Source organism: Drosophila virilis, chromosome 5 (assembly GCF_030788295.1).
Source record: "Drosophila virilis strain 15010-1051.87 chromosome 5, Dvir_AGI_RSII-ME, whole genome shotgun sequence".
NCBI lineage: Eukaryota > Metazoa > Arthropoda > Insecta > Diptera > Drosophilidae > Drosophila > Drosophila virilis.
In genome coordinates this window covers 5264861-5279168 of record NC_091547.1, presented here as the reverse complement: position 1 = coordinate 5279168, position 14308 = coordinate 5264861, and the positions used below count along the sequence as shown (strand labels likewise).

Sequence of the window (14308 nt, the reverse complement as noted above, 5' to 3'; positions counted from 1 at the left end):
AGAAGGAGATTGACAGAGACAAAGATAAAAAGCTTCAGCTGCGATCAGGTCTCTTCATCTGCTGAGAGTAACTTTTACGTAAAAAGAAAAGAACAGCAGTAGAAGAAGAAATGCTCGACTGCCAGATACCCTGGGACGCATGTGTGAAATGCAGACATAAGTTTAGTTGTACAAACTTGTGTGCTCTTTCTACTAGCAGGTGGGCTTCCGGGCTTGAATCCCAGGCTAGATCTGAACGTTGGCTTAAATTATTGTGACTATATCGTAACTATATATAATATATGCATGTCAATCTTTAAAGTCTTTATCTCTTGCTGAATGTACATATTAACATTATGCTGCCCTTTGTCTGTTACATCTGGTTGCACAACTGCTATATACCCTACACTAATAAGTTTCCCTGTTTACTGGCTCTATACGTCACGTAAGGCATTCAAAGACAAACTGAGGACAACTCTAATATACCCAACGTCTTTTTCTTCAACCATAAAACAGGCTATCAAATAAAGCTAGCCATATCAGGGCAAAAATTCTAGTGCAGCACTTTAAATTCCAATTAAAAGGAAAATGTGAATAATTGCAAAAATCGCTTAGCAATGCAGCGGGTGTGCGCCAGTGTGTGTGCGAGTGTGTACAAGTGTGTGTGTGCGAGTGTGCATTACCGCGCTCAAAGTCGAGGCTTTAATGCAGCTGCAGCAAAAAGCCTTGTTTCAGCTTGGCTTAATTGCATTTTAGTTGCCAAGCTGCGCGGCGGTCGAACTAATGCCAAACACACATAAACACGCACATATATACAAACACACACACACACATACACACACACACACATACACATACACATATATACACACAGAAGCCAGCAGCAGCAGCATGGCACACAAAAACAGCTAGTCGAGAGCTTCTAAGTACTACGGCATCTATCCCCCGCACAGTCACACTCACACCCACACACACACGCACACACACTCGCGCACACACACGCAGTCATCCACACTTGACTGCCATAAGCCTGAACGCGCGCTCTGTGGATGTTGATTTGGCGCCTTTTGGCCAAGTCTTCCCTAGTTGCTGCTGCTGCTGCTGCTGGCTGCATTTTCCGCTGACATTTTCGTTTATTTTCCGATTTCCCTTTATGCCAAATGCCGTTGCAGTGCTTCCGCATATGCCACTCGCACTGGCTAAATGTGTTACTGTGTTTGGTCTCAAATCAGCTTCCGACACATGCCAAGCGGCAAAAATAAACAGCGAAGCGCTGCTCAAAACTCAAAAAAAAAGAGGCGCTGTTCAAAAACGCGGCGAGCAGAACGAATTTTTAATGCTCTAACTTGAATGCTGGTTAAGCGAGACCAGCGAAAATTTAATCAGGTTTGCCTAGAGAAAAATTCAAATGATTTTTAAATGAGTTTATATGAAAGTTTTCTGAGAGACTGAGAGAGAGACAGAGAGAGAGAGAGAGAGCGAGCGAGACAACTTCTAAGTTGAAATTTCTCTTATTTTACCTGTTCTATAAAATATCTAAAATGCTTATATTAAAATTTAATTTGGCTAAGAATTTCCGAGTTATTTGACTTGGTTTAATGATCTAATAAAATTGATTACAAAAAACATTATGGGTACTAAATTTTAACCATATATTAAAGACAAAGTAAGAATATAAATGCATAGAAACAGATGGAGATCTTTCTATCTTTCTCCATTTATTTTTCTTTCTCAGTCCTTGAATCTTTATTTTTACCTGTAACTATTTACATGCATCTATTTAGTACTTCTTAAGATATAAATATATATATAATTGATATATAATTCCTAGACTGTTAACAATAATAATAAGATAATAATTAAAAAGATTAAATGAATATAATAATAAAATGCAAGGACATATTCAGTCACCAAACGCAAAAGTCCAACGTTAGGGTATGCATACACTTAAAATAGAGAAACCAAAAAAAAAAAAAATAAAATAAAATCGAGGCGAAACTCGAGCAAAAGGAGCATTCCATGCCTTCTGCTGGCTGCTCGTTAAAGTTTGCCAACGTCCTGGTCGCTGGAGCTGGGTCTGGTCTCCTGCACTGGCAGCGATAAAGTGCAAATTTTGTTAATTATTCGTGTGTTGCCTGCTTTCGATGCACTCGGCTCTGTCGCAGGGCCGAGTGTGGCACAGACTTGAAGCGAGTGCGCAGAACTTTTTGGCATAATTGCCACAATTTTTGCCAGGAATATGTCTGCCAGTCGGTGCTGCCTTTTGGCCTCGTTCGCTTTTGCTATCAATGGCCGTATACGAGAACTGTTTGACTTGGCAGCTAAAATTGTCAGGTAAATTACAGGTGTGTGCGTGTGTCTGCATGTGTGTGCGTGTGTTTGCCAGCAGCAATTAGAGCTAATGCAATTGCGTATTACAAGTATTTAAACTGCGCGTCCTCAACAAACACTTTGCGCTGACCAAACATGCCAACTCAGCGCAAATTTGCACACTTTTTTCATTTTGCATGCTAGCGGAACAAGTGGCAAATGGAACGGTCACAAGTGCACCCTGTGCCTGGCCATGTGTGTGTGCGTGTGTGTGTGTGTGTGTGTGCGTGTGTGGCATTCGGAGAATTTGCCGTTAGAGTCCATGTCAAGCAGAGCTGACATGGCTATCCGCTGAGATTTGCGCTTTGTAAATTCATTTGCTGCTTCATTCTCTCTAAGCAAGTCCCACACTCGCACACACACACAGGCGACCAACAATTACACACACAGTCACACTCTCACACAGACACACACACAGACCGGCTCACAGCTCAGCTCTGCATAAATTATGCAGTGCAGCGCAGAGTAGCAGAAAATATTAACTGCAACGTGGCAGCCCCAGCCACACGCACACACACACACACACACACACAGCCCAGCCACACCCCCTCTGCTGCTCTCTACATGATTCCATTCTGCCTGCCGCTGCTTGTTCGTGACCAGGTGGCAGCCAAACAAACCACACACCGTGTGGCAACCTCTGCGGTTGCTGCCAACATCGTTGTCTCGATTTATGCGCTGCCAGAGCGAAAACTTCAACATTCTCAAGCTGTTTGCCACATGCCGCTGCTTAAGGAGTCGATCTCTGCCAGCTTACTGTTAAGCAGCTCTTAACATTTAAATGTTAAAAGTAATTGACTTTCTTTTAGCAAGAGCTTGCTATGTTATGTTCGTATTGTAGTTTTCTTAATCATGCTATTTCTTGCATAACTGTTTTAATATATTGTTCAACATGGCATATCTTACAGAACTCTGATGATTAGCTTTTATATATTCTACTAAGTTCAAATGAACAGCATTTATGTTAACATGAGCTAGCTATGTTTACCCTAACAGTGTCCTGTAAACTGTGGCAGCAATATATGCAAGGGCATTCTGGTTGTTAGCTCGTTCTGCTTGTTAGCTCTTCGTATTGCAGTATATCTTTTCATATTATTTCTTAAAGAACTATTTTGATTAATTTTAAAACAGGTATTTACTTGCAGAACTCTGAAAATTAACTATTAAGATGTTAAGAGTATCGGACTTTATGTTAACAAAAGCGACCTGTGTTAGCTCTAACATAACACTGTTATGGCATTTGCAGAATGTTTATGATAACAGTAGCTGCAATATGTATATGCATGACTCTGTGCACTTTTGGGCTACGAGTTCTGTCTTACAACATTCTTAGCTCATTTGTTTTCTAACAGAGCTCTGTTAGGCAACACCAATGTTCATTTTAATAATGTTAACATGATTCTCAGCTATTTGTTTCTGAGTTTTTATCGCGAGCTATAAATGCTTATAATTTTGAAAGCTTGTAGGGCATAGGATTTCGGTTGTGCCTTAGACAGCTGTTTTTGCTTGTTTATACTGCTTCTAACGTTCCGCACATGTGTGTTGTGTTGGGGTATGTGTGTGTGTGTGTGTGTATAGCAACTACTTTTCTGAGCTGATACAGCAATTTATTTCGTTAGTCAGTCGCTAGCATTGCATTGCATACTTGCAGGCGCGCACACACACACACATACACATGCACACATACACTCTGCGAAATAAGCGACTTAGCATAAAGTGGTTTTTGGCTTGGCTTTTGGCTTTGCATTTGACATTTCTTGGGCCAACACACAAAGTTTGGCAATTTGTATACGAGAATTGCGAGGCGAACCAGCAATGAGATGAGTCGAGTTTAGTTAAGCGATAAGGTTTTGAGATATATACATATATATATATACACTTTGGATTCAAGCCAGACAAATTTACGCTAAATTGAGGTTTTTGTCATTTGACAAAGCTGTGGGGAAAGTAAAAGTTTAGATAACATCAGCTGGACAAACTCTTTTCTAGCAAAGCGTTAAGTATCTAGGATATAGTTAGTTAGTCAAAAATATTGAACAAGAAAAGCAAATAAAAAATAATGAAATAATGCAAGAAAATGTTAAGTAGAGCTAGGCGTATGTAGACTTTCAAATTCAGACATTGAAAGTGGATAATGTATGATAGAATATTACGAGTGTCCCATTTTTAAATTAGTTTAGACTGAGGTCACGGACAAAAAGCCAATCAGTCAGTCAGGACAAAAAGTTGTATTTATAAAGATAATATATATCTGAACTTTTTTGTACTGAAGGTAAAATATGTCCGTTCATTTTGGTTTCAATGGGCTCAATCTTTGAAAATTAATTATTTAATTCATGTAGAGCTTCTAGAAGAATGGGAGTGCGAGAGGCATTCAAGGAGCTGCACACATCTACAGGGTATTATAGTACATTTATTTATTTGATATCTAACCATTGACAGCGGTAAGTCAATTGGCAGCATATCCATTCGCAATGCCTAATGTATGATATTAATGCACAATAATTTAAATGGCATCAAAACGCAGAGTGCAGCCATAAATTCAGCTTTGCCCGATAAGATTAAACTAATTTTGCATTTATGCGGAGTATGCCAGGAGCAGGAGCAGAAGCAGAAGCAGAAGCGTTCGTCCTGCTGTTAACCCGCTCGCTGTTTGCTTTGCTTATGGCTGGCACTCGGAGTGGAGTGTCCTGCGATGTTGGCAATATAAATTGCATTTCTGTGCAGCGCTCTTCAAGGATGTGATGGAGCTGGCTGTCAGTGTGTGTTATGATTGCAAATATACGACTCTGAATGCTACTCAAAACTGACTATGAGTGTGCGAGTGTGTGCGGGTGTGTGTGTGTGTGTGTGCCTTTGTGTGTTAGTGTGCGGGTGTGAGTTTGATTACTTGAGCATAAACTGTGAACATCCTTGCAGCTAGTCACTTATCGCTCTATCAGCAGCGTGTCCTTAAAGCTTCGCCGCAGCTGTTTCGGCATGTCTTCGAAGCAAAGCGAACTTATTAGCACATCATGTATCTGCATTTAGATTGTACTCTAGTCGAGGGTATTATAAATATATCGTATTTCTGGTAAAATGCAAACGCAATTATTTCTATTCCTGCTCCTCTTTTGTAATATTTTTAGATTTCTACGACATAAAACATTTATTATATTTTCATATTTTAAGCAGTCTATCAAATTTACTTGACAATAAAAGTAAATTTCAGTCAAACCATTTTTGGTAAAATAACTGGTTCAAACTCAGCCTAGTTTCTAAGTCATTTGCAACTGCAAGGGCATTTTAGCTTCGGTGTGCCAAAGCTAGCAGCTTCTTTGCTTCATCTTTTTTTTTTTGTATATTTCTTTCACCTGCGATACAAGAAGAAGAATAAGCAGGAGAAATTTGTTGAGGCCTTCAGAAAAGTGCGCTGTAAGCAGCTAACAAAGCCAACAACTTTGGCATAATCAAAGCGAAAAAGCCAAAACGCTGGAGCTGCCAGCCATTACAACGGGTTTATTTTCAAGCTCAGTAACCATCCCCTCACTCGCCCACTCCCCCTTACTGCTGCCATGGCCATAATAAAGTAAACTTGGCTTACTGCTCAAGTGCAATGGCAATTGTATTCGCAGTGCTACAGCCACAGTGGCAGGCAGCAGGCAACGGCAAGTGCCGACTTGCTGGGGCCACTTCATTCTATAAGCAACTGTAAGCAAAGTTAAGTAATCCACGCTGCACGCCTCCCCACTGCCCCCCTCACGCTCTTGCCACAATTAGTGGCAGCTGAACAGCAAAAAAAAAAAAAAAACACGCCCCAAAATTTTGCAGCACAACTTTAAGAAAATGTTTGAGCGGCAGCATTTTTTTCTGTTGTGTTTTGTTTTTTTCGACCAGCTAAAAAATGTTGCCTCAAAAACGCTATACACTACACTATACACTATACTACATTAACGTATTTTTTATTTCATTTTTTTTTTTTTTTGGGCTGCTCTTGACGTCGTCAGAGTCGAGCTTGTTGAGTGCGAGTCCTCAACGCAGTCGCTGCGGCATGCTTGGAATTCGCTTTGCTTTATGCTTGACTCTCTGCCCCCTTCTACCTGCCTTACTCACCCTCCTTCAGTTTTACTGCTTAGATCCTTTTTGCCTCTTGTTTTTTCTTTTTTCGGTTGTACTCGTAAGTGCACCTTATTTCTTTCATTTTTGCATTATAAAAGGTAGGAATTAATGCATAGAGCTCTAGCTGAATAGCTTGCCTCAGCAATGGGCCAGCTCGCGGCAGCCGGGGGTTGTCGGGAAACTGTGTCCTTTCGTCGCGACTATCCTCCAAATTGTGGCGCCTTGAATGCTGCTGAAAAGTGTTTGCAGTCAGTTTCGGACTTTTTGTTTTATGGTTTAAGTTTTCAGTTCTTAAGTGAGTCGTCGCCTCGCTCAAAAAACAGCGCACACTCCATGAAAAAAAAAAAAAAGAACTGAGAAAATTCATAATTTTAGAAAACAATTAAAATACTGCTCGGAACTGTGACAAAAATAATATTTTCCTCAAGCAGCGTATTTCGAGCACAATTTCGCTTTGTGTAAAAATAATTAAAAACGTTGACTTTCCGCTTTCAAGCAATCACTTTTTGTCGCCTAACATAAAGTCTCTTCCCAGACTGCTTTTACACATATTTTCCTTTAAAATCAAGTTAAATAAATTCTGTGCAGTTTCTTAAGTGAAGCTCTAATAGAATCAACTGCAACTGATTGTAAGAACTTGACATGAGGATAAATTTCTAGAAGTGGACTTCGAATTGAATGAGCTGCTGTTGATATGTCGTGAGGGTAAATTAACAGAGTTTTTAAAAAACCGAATACAGAGCTGCAGTATACTTGACACGGGGATAAATTATACAGAGTTGCCGGCTTGCACTGTTTTGCGCGTTTGGCAACGCTCTCGATTAAGACCTTGAGGTAAATTTAACAATTTCCAAAACGGCGCTGTCAAGTTGTTTGCAGCATTGGCGTTGCCAGACAGCTAAACAATTCGATTGGATAAAATGTGAAACAATTTATCAAACTCGTGCAAGCCTTTTATTTATGCCTAATTTCATATCTGACAAGCTATTCTAAGAAATTTCAAGAGCACAGTTCAGTGCCTTTTCGCCTGGCTTTAACATATTTTTCGACATCCTTGCTCGCAGCAAGCGGCATCAGCATCAGCATCAGCATCAACATATTGCTTATCATTTAAAGCAATCGCAAATCGCTTCGCTTTGCATAATGGCATTGGGACGAAATTATTCAGCTATTTTCTGAAATTTGCACACACAATAAGAAGAAGAGTAAAAAAAAAAGAGAAACTTTAGCAACGAATTCTGCGTTGTCCTTGCGGGGACAGCCCGAAAGTTTGTGCCAGCCATGTCATTTGCATAGTTTTGCCAGCGCAGCCTTTGACAGGGTGTGGAAGAGAGTGAAGAGGAGCAACGGGATGGGGCGGCTGGTGAATGCCGCCGGATGCTGTTGCTGTTGTCAACAAATCTTTTATCTGCCTATTGGCAAAATGTATCTCGAGAGTTGAGAGCTTGAAATTCAATTGTCAAACTCGAAGGATATCACAGGCTTCACGCTCGAGTGCGCAATGCAAAGTTCTTGCCAGTCAGCCAGGCAGCTGGCAAAAATTGTTGGCTTAATTTATTATGGCCTAAACAAATTGCTTGGGCTATTAAGGCATACGACAGCAGATATGCTTGTGTGTGTGTATGCCACACCGGCGCATCAGCTGACAAATTAGTTGCAAAGAATTGTTGCAGCTGCCTGATTTATGGCTCAACAGCAAGCACAACAAAATGTGGGTCGTTGCAGGCGACTGCACTGGCAGCAAAACAATGCAGCTAAATGTGCAACCTACTTTTCAATTACAAGGTGCAACCGCAACAAGCAGCGTGCAGCATGCAGCATGCAGCATGCAGCATACACCAGGCGCCGTCTCACAGACACAATGAACCTCCTGGCCCCGTGTCTGGCTGAGTGCATTTAGCTGAATTACAGCTGCTTTTTCCACACACGCACGCCCTGAGCACACGTGAGCAGTCCCACCTGTCCCACCTGCCACCCACCTGCCCGACCCACTGTGTGCACTCAAGTGAGCGGCAGCTGCAGGCGCAAGTGGGTGAAGGCCTGCGCCGCATGTCTAAAGACGAACCGAGCGCCTTTTATGCCATTGTCTGCATTTGGCCAAAAGCAAATGCCGAGCAGCTTTCCACTCAATGCCAGCAACTACAGTGAACGCTGCCAGCCAAAGGCCAGCTGCGTAGAGCACATTTCACAGAATTCACAATTCATTTCACATAATTTGCGGGCGTTTTCTTTGCTGCTAATTAGTTGCACATTTCGCTGGCAAATCAGCTGCAAGCCCGGCTTAGCTGCAATTACAACTGCATAAACTGTAAACAGAAATTGAAATGGAGACAAAGGCAAGAGACTTGTTGTGTTTTTTTTTTTTTTATTTTTATTATCTGTTCATTTAATTAGACACCCTGTAAATGATAACATTGTCTTTTGCATTGAAACAGTGGCTGTTGCCTAGCCCAGCTCTCCTTTCTTTACCACTTCCACTTCCAGTTCCAGTTCCCTTTCCGTTTTCATTTCCATTTCAACTTCCGGCCGCCCCGCTGCCGACGCCTTTTGAAATATTAACCCACTAATGCCGCTAGCTGCCAGCCCCATGATTCATTTAGCTTCACGTTAACCCATTAAGCACACGATACAGTTGCGGTTGATGCTTCATGATGTTGTTGTTGCTGTTGTTGTTGTTGCCGCTGGCATAAATGTAGTAAAAGCTTAGCATAAATGAGGACAACGCCGCCAACGTATCCGTTTACAAAGCTCATTAGCGTACAGCAGCAGCGCCATCTAGCGTGCCCGCAGCACAACCGGAAATACTAGAACAACCCAACTACACGACATTTAACTGCGGTCTTGCGGCCAAAGCATTATCAGCCAACTATTGAGTCAGCATAGCATATTTGAAAATATGATAGGGATTATGTTGAGCTACTTTGATAACCAGCTAAAATAAGCAGCATAAGCTAACAGGTCTCAATGTGCTTTGTTTGCTGCCTTAACAAGGTGAAACCAAGCTTTGAGGTGTTTTATTAAATAATATTTATTCACTTTTGGTTCGCATTTAGCGCATGTTCAGCGGGGATTTGATTGGTTTTGTGTTGGGCAGCTGCTTGAAATAATTTAAAGAATGACAATTGCAGCAAAAAAAAACAAATAAATGTTTTATTTAATTAAATTAGCTGTATTATTAAATATCATACGAATACTTATATAATATTACTTTTCAATATTTTATTTAAAAAACCAAAAAATAATAATAATAGTTTCGTAATGCCAAGTACATTATACATATAACATCTGGCATTGTTGTGGGTAATATTCAATGAAGAAACATAGAATCAATATGCATATAGATAAATACATACATATTAGAGCACAGACCAAAATGATTATCGTTCGCATCATAAAACCACCGAGTCGCTCAGTTTTAATTGCTAATCAACAGATTTAAAGCAAGTTCAAAGATTTTCTTGCCAGCTATTGACTCGGGTAACTCCTTAAGTAAATAATTGAGAAACACTTTTGAATAGTTATCGTTAGCTCGATTATATTTCAAGTGAGCGCAAGTTTAACTTCTGGTTGTTGTTTATCTTTGAGCTGTGCGCAAAGTTTAACAGGCAGTTAAAGTACCTGGTAAAGTAAATTGAAAACTGAGAACTGAGAGCTAAGCGCGCGTAAAATGTGTGTTTTATTTATTTTATTTATTTTTTTTTTTTAACAATTCGCTTGGCCATTTATAAGCATAATTAAAGAAACTCGGGTAAAATTAATTTAAGTTGAAATTCAGCAACAACAAAAGGCAAAAGTTTTGTGCACGAGCAACCAATCAACAATTACAGCAAAAGAGAAGAAACGCAAATAAAATAATAATAAAAAGAAAATGTTTGCTTCAACTCAAACAATAAACAATCAACTTGGAATGTAGGAGCATAGGGTGGGAGGGGGGGCGGGCGCTGTGCGGTTGGTTGGAAGAGGAGCGGGGATGCTGTGCAAGTGGATTGCCATGCAATTGGCAACTTTTTAATCAAGTTGCGAATGCAAATCAAGTGGTGCACGGCCCAGCTAATTGGCCAGTTTGAGGCGCTAATAATAAAGTGGGCGTGCCTGTGTGTGTGTGTGTGTGTGTTTGTGACTGTGTGTGTGTCCTGAGAAATTACAAGGCAGCAGACAGCTGACGTCACACAATTCAATTTGTCAGCCTTGTTAAGAAACCGTTGGCTGGCTCTAAGAAATGATGTGACTTTTAACGCCTGCCAGACTTGCAGTTGGAACTTAATTAAAAAGCTTGTAGAAATTGAAGCAAAGTCGTTGTCCTTGGCGCTCGTCCTTACGTCCTGCCAAAAAGTAGTTGTTAAGTTCGATTTATAACGCGTCTGCACTGCGGTTCGCTGTCTCCTAAGTGCAAAGCGTTGTCGTCTTCCATTTTTTTCTCACTTGTTTTTTTTTTTTTTTTTTTTTGTTTTTTCTTGCGACTGTCTCGCTCTTGCGTGCAAGTCAAGGATGAGCCGCGTATGGCAAACACTTAGCTGCACCCAGCCCCAATCCCAAGCCCTCCTGTGCTCCATTCGCCCCTTGTTGAACGTCTAATTGAGTTGTACAAGGCTACTACTAATTGCATTCGATGCTTGCCGCTTCAGTTGAGCCGGCGTTGATATAATTAAATTTTATTGCAACCTCGAGGACAACGACATCGTTTAGCGCCAAGGTGTGTGCACAATTTATGGCCGACAAGTTTTATATATTTTTTTAATTAAAACTCACTTTCTGTCCCGACTCTCTGATTAAACTATGTTTAGAGTGCTGCAAGCGCAGCAAACCCTTAAGATTCCGGCTCGCAACTTGATTTATCAGCCATATATAAGATAAAGTAAATTTATCATAAATTCAATTAAATTATTGGTAAGTTACACTTCTTGTCAGTATATAAAAATTACCAAAAAGAAAACTCAAATTTAAGCCAAACCTTTTTAAGTTTTAATCAAGTTAATGGAAAGATGAGATATTTTTTTAAAAAATATATTTTAAAAAATATATTTAATTAAATTAAAAGAGGAAACTTTAAAACTGTCTAATAAAATATGCTGTGGTTCCATCTCTGAACGACTAAAACATATCAAAAAAACATTAGCCGCCTTGAATGTTTGTACATTTCATACTATGTTTATATTCAGTTTTTAAATTGTCAATTTTCATTAGTTTCATATTTTTCCAACAAAAAATTCAACACAAAACACAAAAATAAACAAAAGTTGCCATGAAACAAAAGAATAACTGCAGCAAGCGCAACAGCGGCAGCTGCAACAATAACAACAACAACAATAATAACAACAACAGCAAGACGATCAGCAGCTGGAGCACGGAGGATCTGTGCGCCTTCTGCCTGGATCACATACATGATCCTGTGCAGCTGCCATGTTGCATGCATCAATTTTGCCGCAGCTGCCTTCGGCTGTATCGAGAGGCACGCAGCTGGCAGGCCAAACGTTGTCCGCTCTGTCGGCGCAGTCTCGAGGCGTTCCAGACGCTGGACCCGAACGAAGCGCACTTGAAGGGCGTAAGTTAAAGCTGTATTAAGTTCACTACCTCTCACCTTATGCTCATACCTCAGCTGCTGCTCAGCTGGCGTCTTACATTCGTGCTGTTGCTGGGATTAATGCTGTTCAGTTTGGGGCCATTCTTTTTGCTGCTGATCTACTGGTAAATGCCGCACAGCGGGCGCAGCATGCAAGTCCGACATCCAGCTCTGTTTCACACACAGGCACACACATACACACGCTTACATTAACGGCAACTATATACATATATATATATGTGTGTATATCTCGTTATTTATATATGTATTTATGTTTATATGTGTAGTCAGTGGCATGAAAAAAGTCCGGTCGTATCTCAAACCCTTTGTTCGGTTGAGTCCAATAAACCCGTATATTAACTAGTTGCATTTCGCATGTATCTCTTAACTGCATCTTAATTCAATTACAACTTTTGCTAGCTGCTAATTAAAATGCGGATAAGCCGCACAGCATGGCCACTGCAGCCACCTGCCGGCAGAGGGCGCTTTATGCGCACAAAGTTTTCGCTTTGTGTGTGAAAGTCAATCTAAATGTGGGCTTAGGCTGCAAGGCATTCGTTTTATGTATGTATTAAATATTTTATTGTATAAATGATATTAAAATAAATATTATTAAATATATACAGAAATAAGCACAGTTGAATTAACGCCTTGACTGCACCTTGCCATCCGTTTTAATTGCATACTTTGCGGCGCGCCGTTCAGATTTTTGCATATTTGTATTCCCCATACGCCATGTGAGCTATAAGCACCAACACATTTTATATATGTATATATATATATATATATATATAAATATATCGAATCGCAAACGCGAATTGTGAATTTTAATGCAATTTTCTACATGAATAAATCCATCAAAAAAGCGATACGCCAGCTGCGCAACAAATTTTTATAAAATATGGTTTCAATATACCAAGAAAAAACAATTTTTTAATAAAACTAAACAATAATCGAGAAAATAGCGAGTAATGTTTGTAAATAATGCGGATAACGCAAGGCATACCCTGCTGTCAGCTATTCGGGTTGATTAGCTAAATAGCAAATGTTCAATAGGCATATAGGAAAAGGGGCTTAGCAGTGTTCAGTAAAAGCAGTTAACATGTCAGTGTTGACAACTTCTTGGATATCTTGGAACTTGATTTAGAGTTCGCATTGAATCATAATTAAATAAATAATAACAGAGAGAATACTTTTCATAATAAATATTTGCTTGTATAGATTTAGATTTAATTTTTAGAAAAGCACATGAAATGGGGCTTATCTTATCTTCTGATAATTAACATTTATTATTTTCAATATATTTTCTTAATACCTATTATTTATTAACTGACATTTTAAAGTTCGAAGTGGACTTTTAAAGTAAAAGTATCTATCCCTAGTTGGTCAGGTGAAAAGTTGCCTTTTCCATGCGCATTACAGGGTATAAAACGTAAAGCAAAGCACATATCGCTTGGTCGTTATTCATATATTTATTTTAAACAGTAAATCAAAAAATTCCGCTGCAATGGGACCAACCAAAAAAAAAAAAAACAACAAAATCAAAGTTGTCAGCTTTAAAAACGCGCAACATTTGCAATTAAATGAGTGTTGGAAAACGGCGCATGGGCAAAAAACGCAGCCGCAAAATGTATTTGAAAATGATTTTGAGCCGCGTTTGTTGATATGAATTTGCGAGTGTGGGCGTGATATTTGTTACTCTTGCTGCTATCGTACGCGTATTTGTGCTGTGTTTGCAGGCTGTTTTGTTGACTATGTGGCCATAATATCGGCACACTCCCCCTCCTCCTCCCCCTCTACCCATATGACCACGCTCCCTGCAGCTGTTGTAGTTGCAGTTAGTGCGAGTTGCAGCCACAACCACATTGCCCCCAAACAAAACAATATGGCAAAGTGCGGTGAACGCTTTTCGATTTTGTTATTTTGATAGCTTCGCTTGCCTCTGGCTGTGGCTGCCCGCATTGTTGTTGTTGCCTGGTTGCCCGGTTGCCTGGCTGCTTGTGCGGCATTTGTGCTGGTTGCATAGATTTTGATAGCACGATATGAACACCTGAGCATGTAACCATATATTGGCCGCCTTGCTTGCCAAGCAGCAAACTGAACAGCCAAAATCAAGTGCCAAAGATGGGCGCGTGCAACTGGAATAAAGAAACATTGTACAAATATAGTATGCTTATTGCTTATGCTTTTTCAAGAAGAAATCTTAAAATGTTTCCATGTATTTAAGAATGGTTTATGAGTAAGAGAAGTGTAGTGAAGAGCCTTACGTTAAGATCATGAAAATCGCATGGAAAGGCGCAA

General features: G+C 40.0%; 2 protein-coding genes across 2 annotated transcripts in view; both read left to right on the top strand.

The window, feature by feature from the left end:
* LOC6626614 (dymeclin) overlaps positions 1-14308 on the top strand; it is a 106822-nt gene that overhangs the window by 70996 nt on the left and 21518 nt on the right. The gene's annotated exons all lie outside the window — the stretch shown is intronic.
* On the top strand, positions 11619-12376 carry LOC6626971 (uncharacterized). The gene is made up of 2 exons (XM_002048678.4): positions 11619-11989; positions 12044-12376. The coding sequence occupies exons 1-2, from the start codon at positions 11690-11692 to the stop codon at positions 12134-12136; spliced, it is 393 nt and encodes a 130-aa protein (XP_002048714.1). The 5' UTR covers positions 11619-11689; the 3' UTR covers positions 12137-12376.